Genomic DNA, 20,349 nt, shown 5'->3' with positions numbered 1-20,349 from the left:
AATATTATTCATCAGTATATAAATCGCATTTACTAATAATATCAGTTATTTACAGAAGCAATAATTGCTTTAGGATACTTCAAGGTACAAATAATTATCTTTACTATTAAAATTATTAAATTATTAAAATTCAAGATAAAAAAGATCATACAAACCAAAATTTAACAGTGAAAAAAATATGGTTAAACGTTGTGTCTAAATTATTTTTTTAAAAGAAACAGGCATTAAAGCAGGTTTCAAAGAAAGAAAGATATCATAGAAAACAGTAATTCTGTATCTGAAAAGAAAAACACCTTAGCATTTGCCCAGAAGACACTGCCTGAACCTCCCATCCATCCTTCTAAATTTGGGGAGTCTTAAGAAATCCTGTGTCAGCAATCAAAGCCAGTGCTGTAACCCAACTATAGCAATCCACTTTCAAAATTCTTAAAAAACCCATTTGGGGTTTGTCGGTAGGAGGTAAATTAAAGCCTTATGTACTGAGAAGCAAATAATTTGAAAAATGTACAGGGGCAATGAACCCTGAAGTTATCAGGCATCGAAATGACTATAAAAGTGTTTTGTATAGTTTACCAAGAAGATCCAAATTTTCTATTTTTCATCTATTTTCTAAAAATGTATAAGAACTGTTAAACTTGGCCCTTAAAACACTACTTATCAACTGTTAATTTACCCAAGCATCTTTTCTAGTTTTTAAGTTGAAATAAAATCTATATGACATCCAAGTAACTGAACAGGACAGATTTTTCTGAATCAAATTAAACAATGCAATGATTTTCTGGTAGCAAAAATACATTACTACATAAAACATTTATCAGGTATTCTTAAGTGGACAATAAAAAAGAAACCTGAATTAAACTGAAGTCTAGTAATATTAAGGAACTAATCTCAGAAATGTTGCTACAAGTCCTAACCACTTTCAAAACAGAATTCTACCTCCAATATACAGATCTATTCAAATAGGAAAAGGAAAAAATCCACTTTCATATTAACTATTAGGCAAAAAAAAAAAAAATCGTCTTCGTAGCTGAATTTTTAAAGACGCTTTCTATAAAGAGACTACTTAGTACCATGCTGAAATTTTCAGTAACTAGAAAATTTAAATGTAGTCAGTATGATGGGAATATTTTCTTTGGTCTCTTTCAGGTCTGAGAATATTTTAAGTCTTGAGTTATTTTTACATGCTCTTCTTGAAGGAACTGATTTCTCTACCCTTAAGTTTTGTATCTTAAAATGTTTGAGAATGGTAAAAACAGAAATAATCAATTTTCTTTTTCAACAGGGGGGTTCATGCAAGGATACCTTTGTCAAGAGTATATAAGAGAATACCATCTTAAAGCTCATTTTTAGATTTTTTTCAATTGTTTTACTATAAAGAATTTAACAAAGAAGTTTACTAAATAAATAACAGACTTGAGAAACAGAAGAATTCTATAATGCCTTATCCGACCCCAAGTCTACTAGCCCAAGCATCACTAAAACTAGTTAAATGCTAATTATACAAGAGGCAATTTGCCAGTAATTGAAAAATGCCTACGAAATTAACAAGTAAATACTATCTGACACAAGAAAGCTGGCAATGGTTATAGAGGCTTTTGCCTTCTAAAACCAGAATCAGAACTCAAGACGATTAATCAACATTTTAACACTTCCCATCTGTAAGCTCAAGGTAGTGCTTACTGTCACTTGACAAGTTGCTTAGCATTGCAAAATTTGATAATTCATGTCTTACTGAATTTTTACTGACTTGGAAGAAAATAAAACACCAATTAAAAGCAGATGTCACCTTTAATTCTAACTGGCTGACAAAGTTCTAATTTTTTTACCCAGTGCAGAGACAGAACGCCTGTAGATGACAGTTTGGACAGTTAAATATTTAAAGTCACTGATATCCCCCCACAAATTTGCAAGTGATTTTCCAGAACTTAATCCCATGGGGCTTTTTTATCTGGCAAACATCCAAAAGGAATAGTTTCAAGTAGACATCTAGAAGGTAAATTTATTGTTACATTTTTGCAAAGGCTACAAATACTGATCAGAACATTACTAAGCTAATATCCTCAAGATTCCCAGCTTTATCTTCATAAACATAAAAAATTTTCCAAAAACCACATTGCTCCATGTTGCTCCTCTATTAAAATCTAGCTTAAAAAAAACACAAAAAACTAGTATAAAGATTTAATAAACTGTGCTTAACATATATTCATGTTTAAACGATCCAAGGGCTGGGCTTCCCTGGTGGCACAGTGGTTGAGAGTACGCCTGCCGATGCAGGGGACACGGGTTCGTGTCCCGGTCCGGGAAGATCCCACATGCCACGGAGCGGCTGGGCCCGTGAGCCATGGCCACTGAGCCTGTGCGTCCGGAGTCTGTGCTCCGCAAAGGGAGAGGCCGCAACAGTGAGAGGCCTGCATACTGCAAAAAAAAAAAAAAAAAAAAAAGATCCAAGGGGTAAATCATATCCAACTGAACTTACCATAACATAATAACAATCTGATTTGAGTACTGATATTTTTCAATGTCTTTCAATACTGTATTGCTAGTCATAAGTTCACTCAATTTTGCTTCTACTGAGTTCTGAACAAAACTTCTTAAATTCAATGTTTTGAAAAACACCACAAAAATAAATAAGTAGACAGACTGATGACCATACTAACACCCAACTGACAATATTAATATCTACTTTCCTGCAATAAACCCAAATTTCCATATATATGTAAATAAACTTAAAATGTATAAACAATTACAACATTATTAACCTTATAAAGATAGCTAGGCTAGTGTTTCCTAATGCTACTGTTTCTATGCATAAAGTAACTTAGAATAAAATCCTGAGATCTAAAAATGCTTCATTATAATACAATAGGTTTTTCTACAAGAAGAAAACTTCTGGATTTTCCCAAACATCCCGATTTCAAAGACACTATAATAAATAGAGTCCCGGCCCAATGTCCAGCAACACTGACCACAGCCTCCACAGATTACCCCTGAATGATCTAAGCGAGCTTTCAAAAGCCAGAACAAGCTGCTACCAATCAGGCAAAGAGGGAAAATGAATCCCAGAAGGAATCACCACAGAGATCCCAGTCATAATAACAGGGTTCCTAGGAGCTGTAAAGGCCTAGCAAGGCTTTGCTTGCGTCTACTCTTTACATAACAATCAGACTTGGCTTAGCAGTCAGAAGGGGTAAAGGAACCAGGTTGATCCTCTATTGTTCACTCCCTAGGTCTAACGGAGTATTTGCACTTTAACAGAAAGTCTGTCATGAAAGAAGAATTTGAGGAAGATGAAATGGAAAGGTGGTCACAAAAAGGGGATTTAAGGGAGTGGCCTACCTGTGACAACTTTTGTAGACCTAATCTTTGCATTTCCATCCTGCTTCATGCATTGCTAATCAGAGATCCACTGGAAGCTTCAGAACCAACTGAAAGGCCTGGCAGGGTATTTGGCTTTCCATTCTTCTACTCTGTTTATTCCCAATATATATTCATCAGGCTTAGAAACAACTCTTGAACAAGGGCAGCCACTCAGCAATGAAATGTAAATTACTGACATGTGCTGAAACCTGGACTTGCCACCACTAATGAGCACATTAAAGGAAAAATGCTCACTAGATGACTGCAACCTTTTTACTGAACCCAGTGTGCATGGAAAGCCACAATTCAACATCAATTAAAAGAGCTAGCTGCAAAACAGTAACAGAGCAGCCCTGTCACCACTTTTAATACCTCAGAGACCAAAAAGCTAAGACAAACATGAAATTTTTACACTTCATCGACTAAAAATGTTGTGCAAAACATTATCGTAAATGTGGTCCACTGCGGTTAAGATTTGTGAATCACTATTTCAAACAGTTTCTTAAGAGTGAAGAAAATAAGATATCTGGTGGTTTAAAAGAAAATCAACAAGGTATTAATCTATTGCTTTATTCATTAATGCAGTCAACAAATTCTAGACTTAGTGATCTAAAACTCACCAAAGACTTGGCAAGACTAAAATTATATAAAGCTTGTCAAGAAAAAATTTATAAACCATAAACTAACGATTTAGATCTCAAAATAAGCAAAATACTTGGTTTATATGAGCAGGGGCTCATATATAGAGAGGCAAAGACTATTATTTATCATAATCTAATCTGCAATTTAAAATGGAAAATTCTGAAATAAAATGTGAACAGACATCTAGTAGCTATTATTAACTTTTAAAATATAATTTTCACAGTTAAAATAAATTTAATCAAAATTTCAAAGTAAATGTGGCAAAAGAATGAATGAATAAAGGTATCATTAGTTAATTTACTATTAAGTTATTGTGTGACAAATATTTTTCCAAAGAATACTATAATACAAGTCAGCACTCGTAGTATTAACATGTTTGAATATAATTTAATCTTTCTTTGATGACCTAAAAAGCATAGCCGATTCTTAAATGCCCTAAAAAATTAATAACAACAAATACTGTACAACAATGTTAAAAATCTGGTTATTTTCTCTTTGTGGTTTCTGGCTAAATTTAAGTTTTCTATATAATGCTGTGCAGTTAAACTCCAGCTTTTTAGAACCCTCAGGGCTTGAAAACACAACAGGCTTTACTCAAAAGAACTGATAACCTACTAGTATGTGATTAGGAAAATCATTTTATTTCTGATTCAGTTTCTTCATCTAAAATTTAGAGATAATGATACTGCAGAATATACACAGGTGGGGGGAGCACATGTGAAACCACTTTTTATACTATTTGACAATCCCCTAAACAAGAGATTCATTAGTTCACTAGGATCCCAAGACCTCATTCCTCTCCTATCAGAAACCCATTTAACAAAGTCGTCTCTCTTATTCAGGAATATACTTGCCTATCCATCAGGAATCCAGGAGCTTTGACTTTCTTTCTCCTTGAAGAAAACGTACACTTGCCCAGGTGATTCCCTCAGAGGATATAAGTATGTGTCTACCTTCTACAGGAGATATACTTCGGCATTACTGGTTACTTTTTGACACCTCAGAAGGATTATTTTATCTTCTATCTCTTCTTATTCCTTATTCGATATCTTTTAGTATCTGTAGTTCCTCATCCCCACTGCTGTTTTTAACCTCTACCAACTTCTGTTATTGCTACTAAGGCCCATACACGCCACTCACTAGAACTGTACTAGTCAAGGCCTCAGAAAAGGGAGGCCTCCAACACGTGTCCCTGGTGGCTAAAGCAGCTGCCACATGCTGACTCACCCAGGACAGCCACACCTCAGACTCCACTGCAAACTACCACCGCTGCTTTCCACTGTTCTCTTTTTTTTTTTCCTATGTGCTTTTCTTCTTATTTCAACTGCTTCTTTTCCTCACTTCCAGCTTTTAAGGGGAAAAGCTTAACTTTTGCAGACAACTCTTTATACAGTCCCTGTATCAAGAGGTCTAACAAATTATAATTATAAAATTATATAGTTATAGTCTGCTGGGAAAAAATAATGATGGGTGAGAAAAAAAAAAAGGTGAAAACTTCTTAAGGTTTTATTTTGTTTTGCTCTACAACGAGTTGTACAATCTCTTCTTCAGAGGGAGTACAGCCGATGCTTGGGTTCAAATCCTTGCCCAGGCACTAAGAGCTGTGTGAGCAACTTGCTTAAACCCAACTTCCTTTTGCTTCTTTTACCTATAAAGACAGTACTATCCACTTGTAGGGCTATTATGAAAAGCAAATGAGTTAGTACATGTACAGTGCTTGCAACAGTGCCTGGCACACAGTAAATACTCAAAAAAGTTAATTTGCTGAAGGTAGAAATCTCATCAATTTATATCATGGTCACAATCAACCTTGCTGCTTGTACTCTTTATCTAAACTCACATTTCCTGTTTGTCTTTCTCTACTATTCACTTTTAAAATTCCTTTTGCTTTTAAATGGTGTGATAAAGAATAATAACAGCAGGAATGATGATAAAAATCACAGAGAGTATACACTATACTAATAAGTACAGGCACAAATTAAAACTCCAAAGTATAAAGACGGCAAAACAAATTTACCATTATATATATAAGGAAGACATCAGACTTCCCTGGCGATCCAGTGGTTAAAACTCCACGCCTCCACTGCAGGAGATGTGGGTTTGATCCCTGGTTGGGGAACCAAGATCCCGCATGCCACACAGCACAATCAATCAATCAAGACACAGCCACATTATACTAAAAGTCATATACAGAAATCCAAAATATGATTTTCTTTCATGCAAAAGGAATTAACAGGAAATAATAGATCCTAACAAATACTTGTTAATTTTTTTAAGCAATAAAAATATATTTCAAATTAGCTTGGTGTGAACAGCGAAGAGGTTAAACCTATTTGTAAAAGTCTGTCTCATTTGTTTGGAAATGTATGTAAGCAATTCCATTAAAACTGAAGAACTGGGACTTCCCTGGTGGCACAGTGGTTAAAAATCCGCCTGCCCATTCAGGGGACATGGGTTCGATCCCTGGTCTGGGAAGATCCCACATACCGCACAGCAACTAAGCCCATGCGCCACAACTACTGAGCCTGTGCTCTAGAGCCCATGAGCCGCAACTACTGAGCCCGCACACACAACTACTGAAGACTGCGTACTCTACAGCCCATGCGCCACAACTACTGAGCCTGTGCTCTAGAGCCCATGCACCGCAACTACTGAAGCCCGCGTGCTCTAGGGCCCACGTGCTGCAACTACTGAAGCCCGTGCGCCTAGAGCCCATGCTCCGCAACAAAAGAAGCCACCGCAATGAGAAGACCGTGCACCGCAACAAAGAGTAGCCCCCGCTCACCCGCAACTAGAGAAAGCCTGCATGCAGCAATGAAGACCCAATGCAGCCAAAAATAAAATAAAGTGGTTAATTGAAAAAACAAAACAACAAAAACTGAAGAATTATTAACGATTGGTAAAATGGTAAATAACAGGAATTCAGAAATGAGTTAAGTAAAGGTCCTTGACTGACATCTAACTAATTATAAAGCCAGAAAAGGATGTGGTAGTGGGTTGGGAAGGGCAGTCAGACAAGTCTTGCTCTTTCTTCCTAGAATGCTTTTCTCCCATGAAGTCCCAGTTTACAGGTCACCTTCTCAGAGAGGTTTCTTTGGCACCACTTTATCCAAAGAGGCCACCTGTTCACCTTCTGGCACAGTGTTTCTCAAACTTTTTGGGACCAGAATCTCTTTACAGTTTTAAAAACACTGATGATCTCAGAAAGCTTTTGCTTATGTGTGTTATATCTACCAATATTTACCATATTAAAATGAAAATGTTTAAATATTTATTATTTTTAAAAGAATAAACCCATTTAAATTTAACAATTAGAATTAACAAATAAATGAGTAAGAGTGGAAATGTTTTATATTTTTTGCAAATCTCTACCATCCGGCTTAATAGAACACAGCTGGATTCTCCTATCTGGTTCTGCATTCAATCTGTTGTGATAACATACATCATGTAGCCGCTGAAAAACTCTACTGCACAATCGTGAGAGAATGAGGGGGAAACTATTTTGAAAACAGTTTTTACTTGGCAGAGTCTGTGAAAGAGTCTCAGGGATCCCCACATGCCAATACTCTATTGCATCATCCACTTGTGTTTTCTTTATAGCACTCATCATGATCTGAGTCTGATTCATTTATTATACGCCTCCCTGTACTAGAAAATAACCCCATGAAAACTCAGATTTAAAAAAAAAAAAAACTCAGATTTTTGTCGTGTTCACCCTGAATATATGTAGTATCTAGAACAGTGATCAGTACCTTGGCACTCATGCCAGAAAGTATGAGGTAAACCTCCTATGTAAATGAAACGGTCTCTCTTCCATTTTTGTAATCCATCCAAAAATAATCCACATAGATTCTTAACCTTGCTAGGTAAACTCACTTGAGTTCACCTGTTTGGTTCCTTGCAATTAGAAATCATATATGCCATCAGTTGAAGTGGCTCATCCTACCGTACTACATCCTTTTTCCAAACTGTGCCAAGTGTTAACAGATATTCCGTGAGGGCAGGGAATTAACGGTCTAATGAAGTAACAAGACAAAGTAAGGACTTCTCAAATTTTTCTTCTATTGTAAATAAAACGCAATGAATCAAAATGTGATTATTTCTTTGGGCAGTTAATCTGTCTTGGAGATAATTTTGTCTACTTTAATCCAAACACACATCATAAGAATAGAGCATGGTAAGAGCTCTTTGAAAAATGCAGTTCTATGTAATAGTCTTCGCAGAAGTAGCCTATCATCGTAAGACATAAAGCATAAATACTTTAATGTGATACCTAGAATAATAAAAGTTATGTGGTTTTTTTTTTTTTTTTTTTTGCAGTACGCGGGCCTCTCACTGTTGTGGCCTCTCCCGTTGCACAGCACAGGCTCCGGACGTGCAGGTTCAGCAGCCATGGCTCACGGGCCCAGCCGCTCCGCGGCATGTGGGATCTTCCCGGACCGGGGCACAAACCCGCGTCCCCTGCATCGGCAGGCAGACTCTCAACCACTGCGCCACCAGGGAAGCCCGGATTTTTCTTTTTTGTATCCAGTATTACACAGGAGGGAGTTTCTTATGTATCTACCCTCTAGTCTAATAACCAGTTTATACACATGAGAAGGATACTTCTCATGACTCTTTGTGATGGCTATGCTTGCGCCAACATGAGATACACCAAAACGAGCTGGAAAAACTTAATGTTTTTAGATACCATACTTTGACTTTAATTTGGTGTCTACTCTATTAATCTTAAAAGGTAAAGACAAAACATTGTTCTATTTCTTCTGCTCATGAAAATATCAAGTATAATTAATGAAGAAGACTAAAAGCAGACATTTTGGTAACAAAGGAACATTCCAAAGACAAAGACTGAAATCCCCTTATACTGGATGGATGTGAAGAAGAGATTTAATGTCTCCCGCGTTTAATATGTTCTCCAAGACACTCAAGTTAACACTGAACCCATTATATACTGTATGATATTCCAGCCTCTCGGAACAATATAAGGTTTAAAAAAAAAAAAAAAACTATTTCTTCTGAGCTTAATGTATTTCCTTTCATGGATTTCTTTTCATGAAAAGCTTCAAACATAAGCAAAGTAGACAGATGGTATAATAAATTCCCAGTTATTCATCACTCAGATTCAATTATTGTAAAACTGATATTAAATTTGTATTTCAGCAATATTGTAACCAAGTTAGCCTTCTAAATATCATGCCATTGTACAATTAATAATATCAAACACTGAGCTAATACGTGATACCTTAGTGAAATATACTGACATTTTATATATAACATATAAATATATAACTCATTCTGTCTATACACTCAATATATTTTATATAAATTGTGGCGTTCTAGTCAACAGCAGCATCTATCATTTATCATCAAAACATTTCCTTACAAATAAAGTATAACGGTTAAGAAATGTAACATAATTTCTATCTAATGATATGTTATTTCTCTTAACAACTGTATTCCACAACAAACTACTATGTGAAAGACTGAATAAAATGCTAAGAAAATGCACACATCAGCAAATACGCCCTAAGTACGTTGGGAAGTACACACATACACAAGAAAGGAATACTCTCTGCTAATGCAAATTAGCATATCACACGTTGTATTCAATATGGTACCTCAGAATCTTTGTAACAGTATCTTTAAATAAGGTCCAGTCCAAAAACAAAACCCCAGAAATGATCTCATTATTTCTGCCTCTTTGCCCATTTTAGATAGCGTGCATTTAAAAGCATAATTTTAGAATGTATCTGGGGCAGTAGGAATCATTAAATATATGTAACCGTGATAATTAATATCACTTCATTTAATCCAACAAAATCCTCAATCTATTACCTTTATTAGAATAACAACAAAAATCTTTCCTACTAAATTCAAAGCATAAATGGATAAAAATAAATAAATGGGTAAAAATAAATTTTAAGAGATTACAAAGTTACTATAAGTTAAAAATAGCATTACAACATTAAAACACAGAGAGGCTACTCAAAGTGCCCCTCCTACATTTATTTCCAGAATTCCAAATTTTAATTAAGCAACTTCTCTCATCTAATGAAGAGTTAACTAGCACGTACTGAAAGGCTGCTGAGTGATACAGAAGAATTTCAAAGTATAATTTCCACCTTCTACTCGTGTACAAATTGGGTGACAATCAACAGATAAACAAGATGTGGTATATCCATACAGCAGACTATTATTCAGCCTTAAAAAGGAAGGAAATTCTGACACATGCTACAACATGGATGGAATTTGAGGACATCGTGCTAAGTGAAATAAGCCAGTCACAAAAGGACAAATATTGTATGATTCCACTTATGAGTTACCCAGAGTAGTTACATTCAGAGACAAAGTATAACAGACATTACCAGGGGAAACATAATGTTACTATTTAATGGGTACAGAGTTTCAGTTCTGGATGATGAAAGAATTCTGGAGATGAATACTAGTGACAGTTATACAATGTATCAATAAATGTACTTAATGCCACTAAACTGTACACTTAAAAATGGATAAAAGGGTAAATTTTATGTTATGTATGATTTACCACATTTAAACATAAAAATAAACTTTGAAAAAAATTCTTCTACATAACCTAAAAATGGACCAAAATAAAAATCAATATTAATTTCAACTGAATGATATTTGGGTCATTAATGAAGGAAATATCTTAACTCATTTCAAACATGTTTAAAGGAAAATCTTTTTCCTTTAAACATGTTCCTATGACTTTTTCCACGGAATTTATAATATACGCAGATGAAATACATATGACAACGCAACATAGAGGATGGAGATGGAGAGAGAGGGAAAGTGGGCTACATGACTGCAAAACTTCTACATTGCACATAAAATGGTAAAATACTAAGTTCAAGTAGACCATACAAAGTTAAGGATGTATATTGTAACCCCTAGGAAAACCACTAAAAAATGTAAAAGATAGATCCAGTAGATAAATTTAAATGGAATTCCAACAATTAAAATAATCCAAAGAAGATAGGAAAGGAAAGCAGAAGGAAAAAAAGAGGAGACAACCTCAAAACAAATAAAAAAAGGGTAGACATAAGTCCAGTCACATCAGTAATTTTTTTTTTTTTTTTTTTGCAGTACGCAGGCCTCTCACTGTGTGGCCTCTCCCATTGCGGAGCACAGGCTCCGGACGCGCAGGCTCAGCGGCCACGGCTCACAGGCCCAGCCACTCCATGGCATGTGGGATCTTCCAGACCGGGGCACGAACCTGTGTCCCCTGCATCGGCAGGTGGACTCTCAACCAATGCGCCACCAGGGAAGCCCACATCAGTAATTTATTAAATGGTAATAGATTCTACTGAAATTGCACAGTGGTGATAGTTACATAACTTGGTGAATAAACAAAAAAATCAGACTTTTACATTATAAAAGGGTGAGTGTTATGATGTAAATTGTATCTCAGAAAAAGCTGTTATTAAGGAAAATAAATTAAGGCAACCCAAAAGCTTAAAAGACCAAACACCACAATTAAACAATACAGATTATCAGAATGATTAGAAAAGCATGGCCCTCCAAAAATGGGCAGAAGACCTAAATAGACATTTCTCCAAAGAAGATATACAGATTGCCAACAAACACATGAAAGGATGCTCAACATCACTAACCATTAGAGAAATGCAAATCAAAACTACAATGAGGTATCACCTCACACCAGTCAGAATGGCCATCATCAAAAAATCTACTAACAGTAAATGCTGGAGAGGGTGTGGAGAAAAGGGAACCCTCTTGCACTGTTGGTGGGAATGTAAATTCATACAGCCACTATGGAGAACAGTATGGAGGTTCCTTAAAAAACTACAAATAGAATTACCATATGACCCAGCAATCTCACTACTGGGCATATACCCTGAGTAAACCATAATTCAAAAAGAGTCATGCACCACAATGTTCACTGCAGCTCTATTTACAATAACCAGGACATGGAAGCAACCTAAGTGTCCATCAACAGATGAATGGATAAAGAAGATGTGGCACATATACACAATGGAATATTACTCAGTCATAAAAAGAAACAAAATTGAGTTATCTGCAGTGAGGTGGATGGACCTAGAGTCTGTCATACAGAGTGAAGTCAGAAAGAGAAAAACAAGTACCATATGCTAACACATATGTATGGAATCTAGAAAAACAAAAAGAAGGTTCTGAAGAACACAGGAGCAGGACAGGAATAAAGACACAGACATAGAGAATGGACTTGAGGACAACGGGGAGGGGGAAGGGTAAGCTGGGACGAAGTGAGTGGCATGGACACATATACACTACCAAATGTAAAATAGATAGCTAGTGGGAAGCAGTGGCATAGCACGGGGAGATCAGCTCGGTGCTTTATGCCACCTAGAGGGGTAGGATAGGGAGGGTGGGAGGGAGACGCAAGAGAGAGGAGATATGGGGATATATGTATATGTACAGCTGATTCACTTTGAGGTAAAGCAGAAACTAACACACCACTGTAAAGCAATTATAATCCAAGATATATTAAAAAAAAAAAAAAAAAAAAACATGACCCAACTACATGAGGGCTACAGGAGACATGTTTTCAATATAAGAGTCAGATGGAGAAAAACAAATCCTGCCAACAGTAAGCATAAGACACTTGAGAGTCTTCAGAGTCAAACATTAAGCAACTTGTCCAAGATCACAGGGATATGAAGTGGCGGAGCAAGAATTTTAACTCTCACTCCAGACTGCTAATACTGCAGGGGAGGGAAAGGAGAGGGAGAAGGAAAGCTCGAGTATAAAATTCAAACTATTTTAACCTCAAGCAAAGGGCAGAAAATCCCAGCCTCATCAAATCCCAGATTCTTAACCTTCCTATTGAAATCACCCGCCAAACCCCACAACTCTAAATGTATTTGCCTTATCTACATCCTTAAAGACTCCCTAAAAATAGAAGATTTTTCTTTTTCAGGTATCCACTTTAGAGCATTTCTACTCAGCATCATCTTCAAATTCTTCAACAAACAGTCTAGAAGCTGAACTCTAATCCAACATGTTCTCAAACATCTCAAAGGACATTCTGTTATGATAAGGGTTTTATGAAGCTTGCTTCATAGGTATTCATTAAGCCTTTTGAACATGACATATTTAAAGTCACAATTTAAAACATATTACAAAATTGCTGTCAAAAGGATAAGAGTCACCAAATTTCTCCTCTAAATTCAGGGAGACATTATTAATTCAACATAAGTATCCCAGAGAGGAAAAAGGCATCAGTGACTCTTCTGTAGCTCTACCAGCTCACTCAAGTATTGTACTTTACCTATAAAGTCAGCAAAACCAATTGAAGACAGTTACTTTCACCGGCATCCAAGATCACAAGACCAAAAAAAAACAAAAGAAATACTCTGTTTTTAGACCTTAACAATGGTACACCAATGAGGGGGAAAAAGGGAGCAGAAAGAGAACAACTTCCACCAATAGTTTAAAAAAAAAGGTGCCAGCCAAAGCTATCAATTAAAAACAAAACACTAACAATCCAGTCTAGTTCCAATTCATCTTAGAAGTAGTCTGGAACATTTACTGAGCATGGGATTTATAGTCAAAGACTTTTGTAAGAAACTATACTCTCACTTTCTAGCTATGTGACATTGGGCAAGTCATTCATTCTGAGATTGTTCTCTCTTCTATAAATCATAATACACCACAGATTGTCATAAAGATTAAATAAGAATGTTGCAAGTATATCTGCAGGTAGGTGTTCCACATCTATTTTTAAGAGCCTGGAGAAGGGAAGAAAAGTTCTGTGCCACTTCTTTTCTTATGAACAAACAAAATCCTACTTCAGCAAATAAGAGTACCCTGTATAACAGATCTACAGCAAATTCTAGCAGGCAAACACACACGCATGCGTGCGCTCCAGAAGAATACAAATTTGGTAGCAGTGGCAGTCTCTAGGAATTTAAACTGGGGGCTGGGGTCAGAGGTTCACAGATGGAAGAAACCTTATTTTTCAATGTATACATGTGACTTAAGTTTCTGAAGATTTTACATTCTCAAATTTTTTTCACTTTAACATAATAAAATCAAAGACCTGTGTCCAAAATGGAAATTCTAATAATGTTAATGGTAAGAATATCTATGTAGTTAAAACTAGATGTCTACAAAATACAGTGTAGTATTAACCTTTCTTAAGCCACGACGTATGTCACACACAAAACATACTTCCAGGAGCTACCCAGATCACAACCTATGTAGATAAAATAGGAGTTATAAACAAATTTGGGCTTGCAAGGTCTACGGCTCTCTTTTTTTCTCCTACTCAAGAAAAAGTTTTTTTCAAATATGAGTGAATAGGGTATCATATTGATCGTTTTAAATTCACTCTAAACTATTTTAAGAACAAAAATATTGTTAAATAACATCATTAGAAAACTTGATAACTTCATAATTTTAGTATCAGTTGCCAAGTACTTAAAGCACATTTCACAACTCTAACACACCATGGATTACAACCTCACGACAGAAGACCGATGACCTAGCAAAAGGCTTTCTTCAAATTTCTATCTACACAACCTGATCATGTGCTGCCTCTGTTATTATAAAGTGCGGGAACAGATTTCTATGGGCTTTGGCTAAGTTCCCTACAGTTACTTGGTTTTCACTGTTTGGTTTCTCACTCTTTCCAACTAAGCAAACCAGGGTACAGTTTTTTTTTTTAAGTGCTCTGTACTTATGGTCAGCCAACCTAGGTCAAGTCCTGATTCTATTACTTACCAATACAGTGTGACTGTTGGCAAGTCACTGCACCTGAGTCTCAGTTTTCTTTTTGTTAAATGGTTGCATGAATTAAATGAAATCATATATGTCAAAGTATTTTTAAACTACATTATCATGCGTGTGTGTATAGGAATAATATTATCAGATTATTAATCTCAACAAGAAAAGAAATCTAAACGCACAAAATACACATTAAAACTATCAGATTAATTTCCCCAAAATGCTAATTTTAACTATCTCATTCTCAAAAAAAGAATTAAAAAAAACAACTCTTCAGTAGCTCTCCCCATCTACTGAAGTAATAATTATTAACTAACACCTGTAATGATAAGGTGATTTGCCTTATCTTATCAATGCCAGATTCTGTGCTAAGTTCTTTATACATGTTGTTTCTAACTTTCACAACAACCCTACAGGGTAGGTGTCATTCTCTTCATTTTAAAGATGAAAAAACTTGAGCTATTTCCCAATTTCGCTATTATGAACCTTACAATGAACATTTTTAAAGTACATCTTTGTAGGTGAAATTCTTAAGAGTGGAAATGTTGAGTCAAAGAATATATACGTTTTAAATTTTGGTAATACCAGCAAATTTCTGGAACAAAAAAAAAAAAAAAGATAAAAGGGGGCTGAAATAATTTATACTCCCAAGAACAAGACACTTCCTGTACACTTGTCTACACTGGATGTTACAGCTATTTTTTAAAAGTTTGGTTAATCCAATGGATAAAAAAAATCTCGTTATTGTTTTTGAAGTAGTTACATTCCTTACCTTGCTAAAAAGTCTCCAACAAAAGGTGATAAAAAAATACAATCACCAAACCTCAACTGCTTCCCACAGTTCCCTTCTCCACCCTCAATGCTGAGCATTCTGGATAGAACACACTATCTGTATGCATATATACACATATCTTCTAAATACATGGATAAGACCCATACATGAAACACAAATTATTAAATCTAACATAAATTTCTCATAAATATAACTACTGTAACTTATAATGCTGTGCTGCATTAAAATATGATAACATGAAAAAACATACACATAAAAACCAGAAAGATAACTAAAAACACTATGAAATCTCTTTAAATCTCATTTAATCTTTAAACCACTTTTTCCAGGGGCAGATAGTTTAACTTTTCAACCCCCTTTCGTAAACTCCAAAAGAATTTCTTTTCTTAACTCTAACAGTCCTCACAGCCTTCCACCACTGTTCCTTTACTGCTCAGAATACAAGGAGCCCAGAGAGGAAATACAGAATGAAAAACATTTTGGAAATAAAATGTGTGCTCAGCATATTAAAACTACTGAAAATTACTATTCTTTATAAGGATTATTTGTAGCTTTGAATTTTCCATTAATTGTTTAAGCAAAGACATGATTTTGTTTAAATCATGTACAGTAGGGATTCTATATAATCTGATCCCATTTCGTGTAAATTAAACATAAAGAATAATTCGTCTTGGGCTTCCCTGGTGGTGCAGTGGTTGAGAGTCTGCCTGCCGATTCAGGGAACATGGGTTCGTGCCCTGGTCGGGGAAGATCCCAGATGCCGCGGAGTGGCTGGGCCCGTGGGCCATGGCCGCTGAGTCTGCGCGTCCGGAGCCTGTGCTCCACAGCGGGAGAGGCCCGTGTACCGCAAAAAAAAAAAGAATAATTAGTCTTGTAAAGAAAACATACAAAGTTTAGAATGCTTTTAACAATTGGCTTATGGTACTTTCTAAAGCAAATAAATAGCACAAACTCAGAAAAAAAATTCAAGAAATCATCTTATTCAAAGCTGTTAACTAAAAACAATATACCAGATGATAAGGCACAAATAGTTTTTCTATAAACAAAGTAAATATTATGCTGATCTTTGAACAGCAATTTAAAGAAAAAGAAACAAAAAACAGAACCAGAAATTAATGAGGGGCAGGGAACCTCCACATTTGATTACATTTCAAACATAAGTTACAGCATACATAAGTTATAGTAAAAGGAACTCCACAGTATTAAAGTTTAAAAATTTCTTTTCCAGACTTCCCTGGTGGCACAGTGGTTAAGAACCCACCTGCCAATGCAGGGAACATGAGTTGGAACCCTGGTCCGGGAAGATCCCACAAGCCGCGGAGTAACTAAGCCCGTGCGCCACAACTACAGAGGCTGTGCTCTAGAGCCCGTGAGCCACAACTACTGAAGCCCGCACGCCTAGAGGCCATGCACCGCAAGGAAGAGTAGACCCCGCTCACCGCAACTAGAGAAAGACCAAGCACAGCAATGAAGACCCAATGACAGCCAAAAATAAAATAAACTTTAAAAAAGATTTCTTTTCCATATTCTGCTCATCTTTCTTGCCAAAAGTCGCTGCCAACATAGTAATCTATTACCACTATCTTAGAAATCAGATTCTAAGAATATTCCCAGTTTGAGACAATAACTATCAAATTTCAATGGTTCGTCACCAACCACACAAACAATGTTGACATGCATAACAAAATCTGTACGCAATTTTATTTCACTGTTATTTTTATGGAACTCACCAGCTATAGCCAGATATTTCAAAAGGTCCATTTTAAAAATGGCATACTCCAATGGGAAAAGTTTTTAAGCTAGGAAAATTATATCCCAAATAAGAATGTTGCCATGATGCACAAAAAGAGAGGTTAGTTATCACCAGCTACATATTTTCATGGTGAATAAAAACACATGGCAATACCGCTTTCTAGTTACAAAACAGTCCCTTCTGTGACAGGAGGAAAGTTTTCTTGCAGGTTATTGTTCCATAATTCTTTTTTTTTTTTTTTTTTTTTTTTTTTTTTTTTTTTTTTTTTTTTTTTTTGCAGTACGCGGGCCTCTCACTGTTGTGGCCTCTCCCGTTGCGGAGCACAGGCGCCGGACGCGCAGGCTCAGCGGCCATGGCTCACGGGCCCAGCCGCTCCGAGGCATGTGGGATCTTCCCGGACCAGGGCACGAACCCGTGTTCCCTGCATCGGCAGGCGGACTCTCAACCACTGCGCCACCAGGGAAGCCCTCATAATTCTTAATCTAATAATATTTACTTAATCTTTCCATTACATTCATTGAACTCACTACGTAGAAATCATTAGAATATAAAACAAAAGGGAAACAAAGAATGAGAAGACCAAGTCTCTTACCTTAAGAGGACATTAAAATACAGAAACAATTTTTACATAATATGGAAGGTGGTATGCCAGATAAGGAAAAAAAAAATTTTTAATGCTCTAGAAGACAGAGGAAAGAGATTACTTCTCACCAGAAGAACACAGAAAACTAGCCTGGTAGGGGTAACATGAACTGTGCTTTTAAGAATAGACAGTAGTAAGAAATGTGGGACCAGGGGACAGGTGTGACCACTGAGGAGAGCGATGGAAAAGACAGAACAGGAGAGAACCAGCCACATTTGGGAATAGCATGCTGTCTGGTTTGCCTAAGGCATAACATTGATAAAGGAAAATGGAGGAGATAAAATTAGAAAAGCAAAAGAGAAAGGAAGGTAGTCATACATTTTATACCCTTTTCTCTAACATGAAACCCCTGACGGCACAATCTTATCTTCATTTACAGAGAACTTGAACTTCTTCATAATATTTTTTTCCTGAAGTCATTTGTGCAGCTGACTTATTTTCCACAACATGACTGTAAGCTCCTCATGAGCAGGCGGCACATCCAATTCATTTTTATATCCTTCTCAAATGCCTTGAACATAGCTATCAAATAAGCCCTTTTTAATGACTGAATAAATGCATGAATAAATATACTTGCCATATAATTTCACTTCTCCCAGACTCAGATATTCATCTATACCAGGAGCCGGCAAACTTTTTCTATAAAGGGCCATACAGTGAATATTTATTTACAGGCCACTCAGTCTCTGCTATAGCTACGCAACTCTGCTGTTCTAGAGCAAAAGCAGCCACAGACAAGAGGGAAGTGAACAAGCAGGGCTGTGTGCCAATAAAACTTAACTCACAAAAACAGGCAGCAGCTGCATTTGGCCCATGGACCACAGTTTAGAGACTCCTCACCTATACAAACTTAAATATATTATATTGTACAAATACATTTAAAATGTATTATATTCAAATCATTTTCTTACATAATGACAGAACCTCAGCCAAAATTTCAAACTAGAAGATAATAAAAAGGGGTATAAACAGGAAAATGTGGATATACTGCACAAAACCTGGTAAACCTGGACCTTTGGATACTTACACCTAATACACCTCTCCAGACATGTGTTACTATTATCCACCTGCGTGACTTTACGTCACAACTTCTTTAGGCCTTAGTTTAATCTACAGGCCTTAGTTTTTAATCTATAAAGTAAACTGGTTAAAACAGATCATTCTGGGCTAGAATTCTATGATCTTAAGAATTGTCCAAATTAAATTTATGAATTTTAAGTGAAAATTTCATCTTGAAAATGGTAATTGCATTCATAAATAATTCTGAATACATGGAAGAACAAAATATAAGCATATCACAGAAACAAAGTATAATATATTAAAATATTAAGTTAACTTAATACCTGAGATAATTGATCTAATGAGCTTTTCAAAACATTATCAATATCATATTTTAGTACCTGAAAACTAAGGTTTCAGTACCATCTTGAATGTAGTTATAAATACACCTGGAAAATCAGTTTAATAGCAAATATAGGGTCATGCACCTAGTCAGGATGGTGATATCAGGAGGATACTCCTGTCATAAAAAAAAGAAAAAACTTCCCAAAATAGAGGCAGTAGTAAGATTTGATATTAAATGCCATAATATGCAATAAAAGGGAAAAAACAGAATCTTACTTCTGGCTTCACATTCTATGCTCATGGTAAATAATTAATGAATCACTGGACTCCCTGATGTATTTAGCTAAAAGTCTGAAATGTTTAATTTTAAAAGTCAGAGTCCACACATGTTATAAACTAGGTATCATTCATTAGGTGTAATGGTGATTTTACAACTTTTCCATTTTCACGCTTCAAATCAAGACTTAGGTTACAGAATAAAAGTCTTCACTTTTCCCAAACTATTTTCAAAGAATCGTTGGGTCAATGAAAAGTCTATAACTCATCACTACCCATATTTACAAAAGCAACACCGTTACGCTGCTTTGTGAAATATAAGTTAACAGTTTCTTCTTCCTTACAAACTTACCAAACATTTGGCAAATTCTTTATTTTCTGAAAGAAATCCATAACCTGGATGTACCTTAGAAATGAAAACAAAAAGCATTTTCAGTTTTACCAATTTGCAAAACCTTTACAGTAAGCACAACAGAAAGGGCATTAACATGTTTATTGTTCAAGGGCCCTGGAGTAAAGTTACTGACTCTAACATACTGATCAGCTCTAACTCAGTTCTCCTGAGTTCGGACCCAAACGCCAAGAAATCACCTACTTTATACTCACTTGTAGCACACTACCTGTCTTAACCACAGTCGGGGCCGTCTCCCATCACACCTGCCTGTCCACCTGCACTTGGCTATGCAATTCAACCCAACCCAAACTCTCCCCACTTTTTCTGAGACTAACTTTGGCCACAAGTCTGGAGAATTTTCTAACAGCTAGTGGGTCAAAGAATTATGTTAAAGGAAACCTTTC

General features: G+C 36.0%; 1 protein-coding gene across 1 annotated transcript in view; it reads right to left on the bottom strand.

Moving 5' to 3' along the window:
• Window positions 1-20,349, bottom strand: part of PCCA (propionyl-CoA carboxylase subunit alpha) — a 364,039-nt gene that overhangs the window by 283,070 nt on the left and 60,620 nt on the right. The window contains exon 6 of the mRNA XM_082859189.1: window positions 19,904-19,957. Within this exon, the coding sequence (XP_082715315.1) occupies window positions 19,904-19,957 (54 nt within the window). The remainder of the gene's footprint in view (window positions 1-19,903; window positions 19,958-20,349) is intronic.

This window comes from Leucopleurus acutus (assembly GCF_964270905.1).
Source record: "Leucopleurus acutus genome assembly, chromosome: 18".
Classification (NCBI taxonomy): domain Eukaryota; kingdom Metazoa; phylum Chordata; class Mammalia; order Artiodactyla; family Delphinidae; genus Leucopleurus; species Leucopleurus acutus.
The sequence above is the reverse complement of the archived record's forward strand: the minus strand, read 5'-3'. Positions and strand labels throughout refer to the sequence as shown.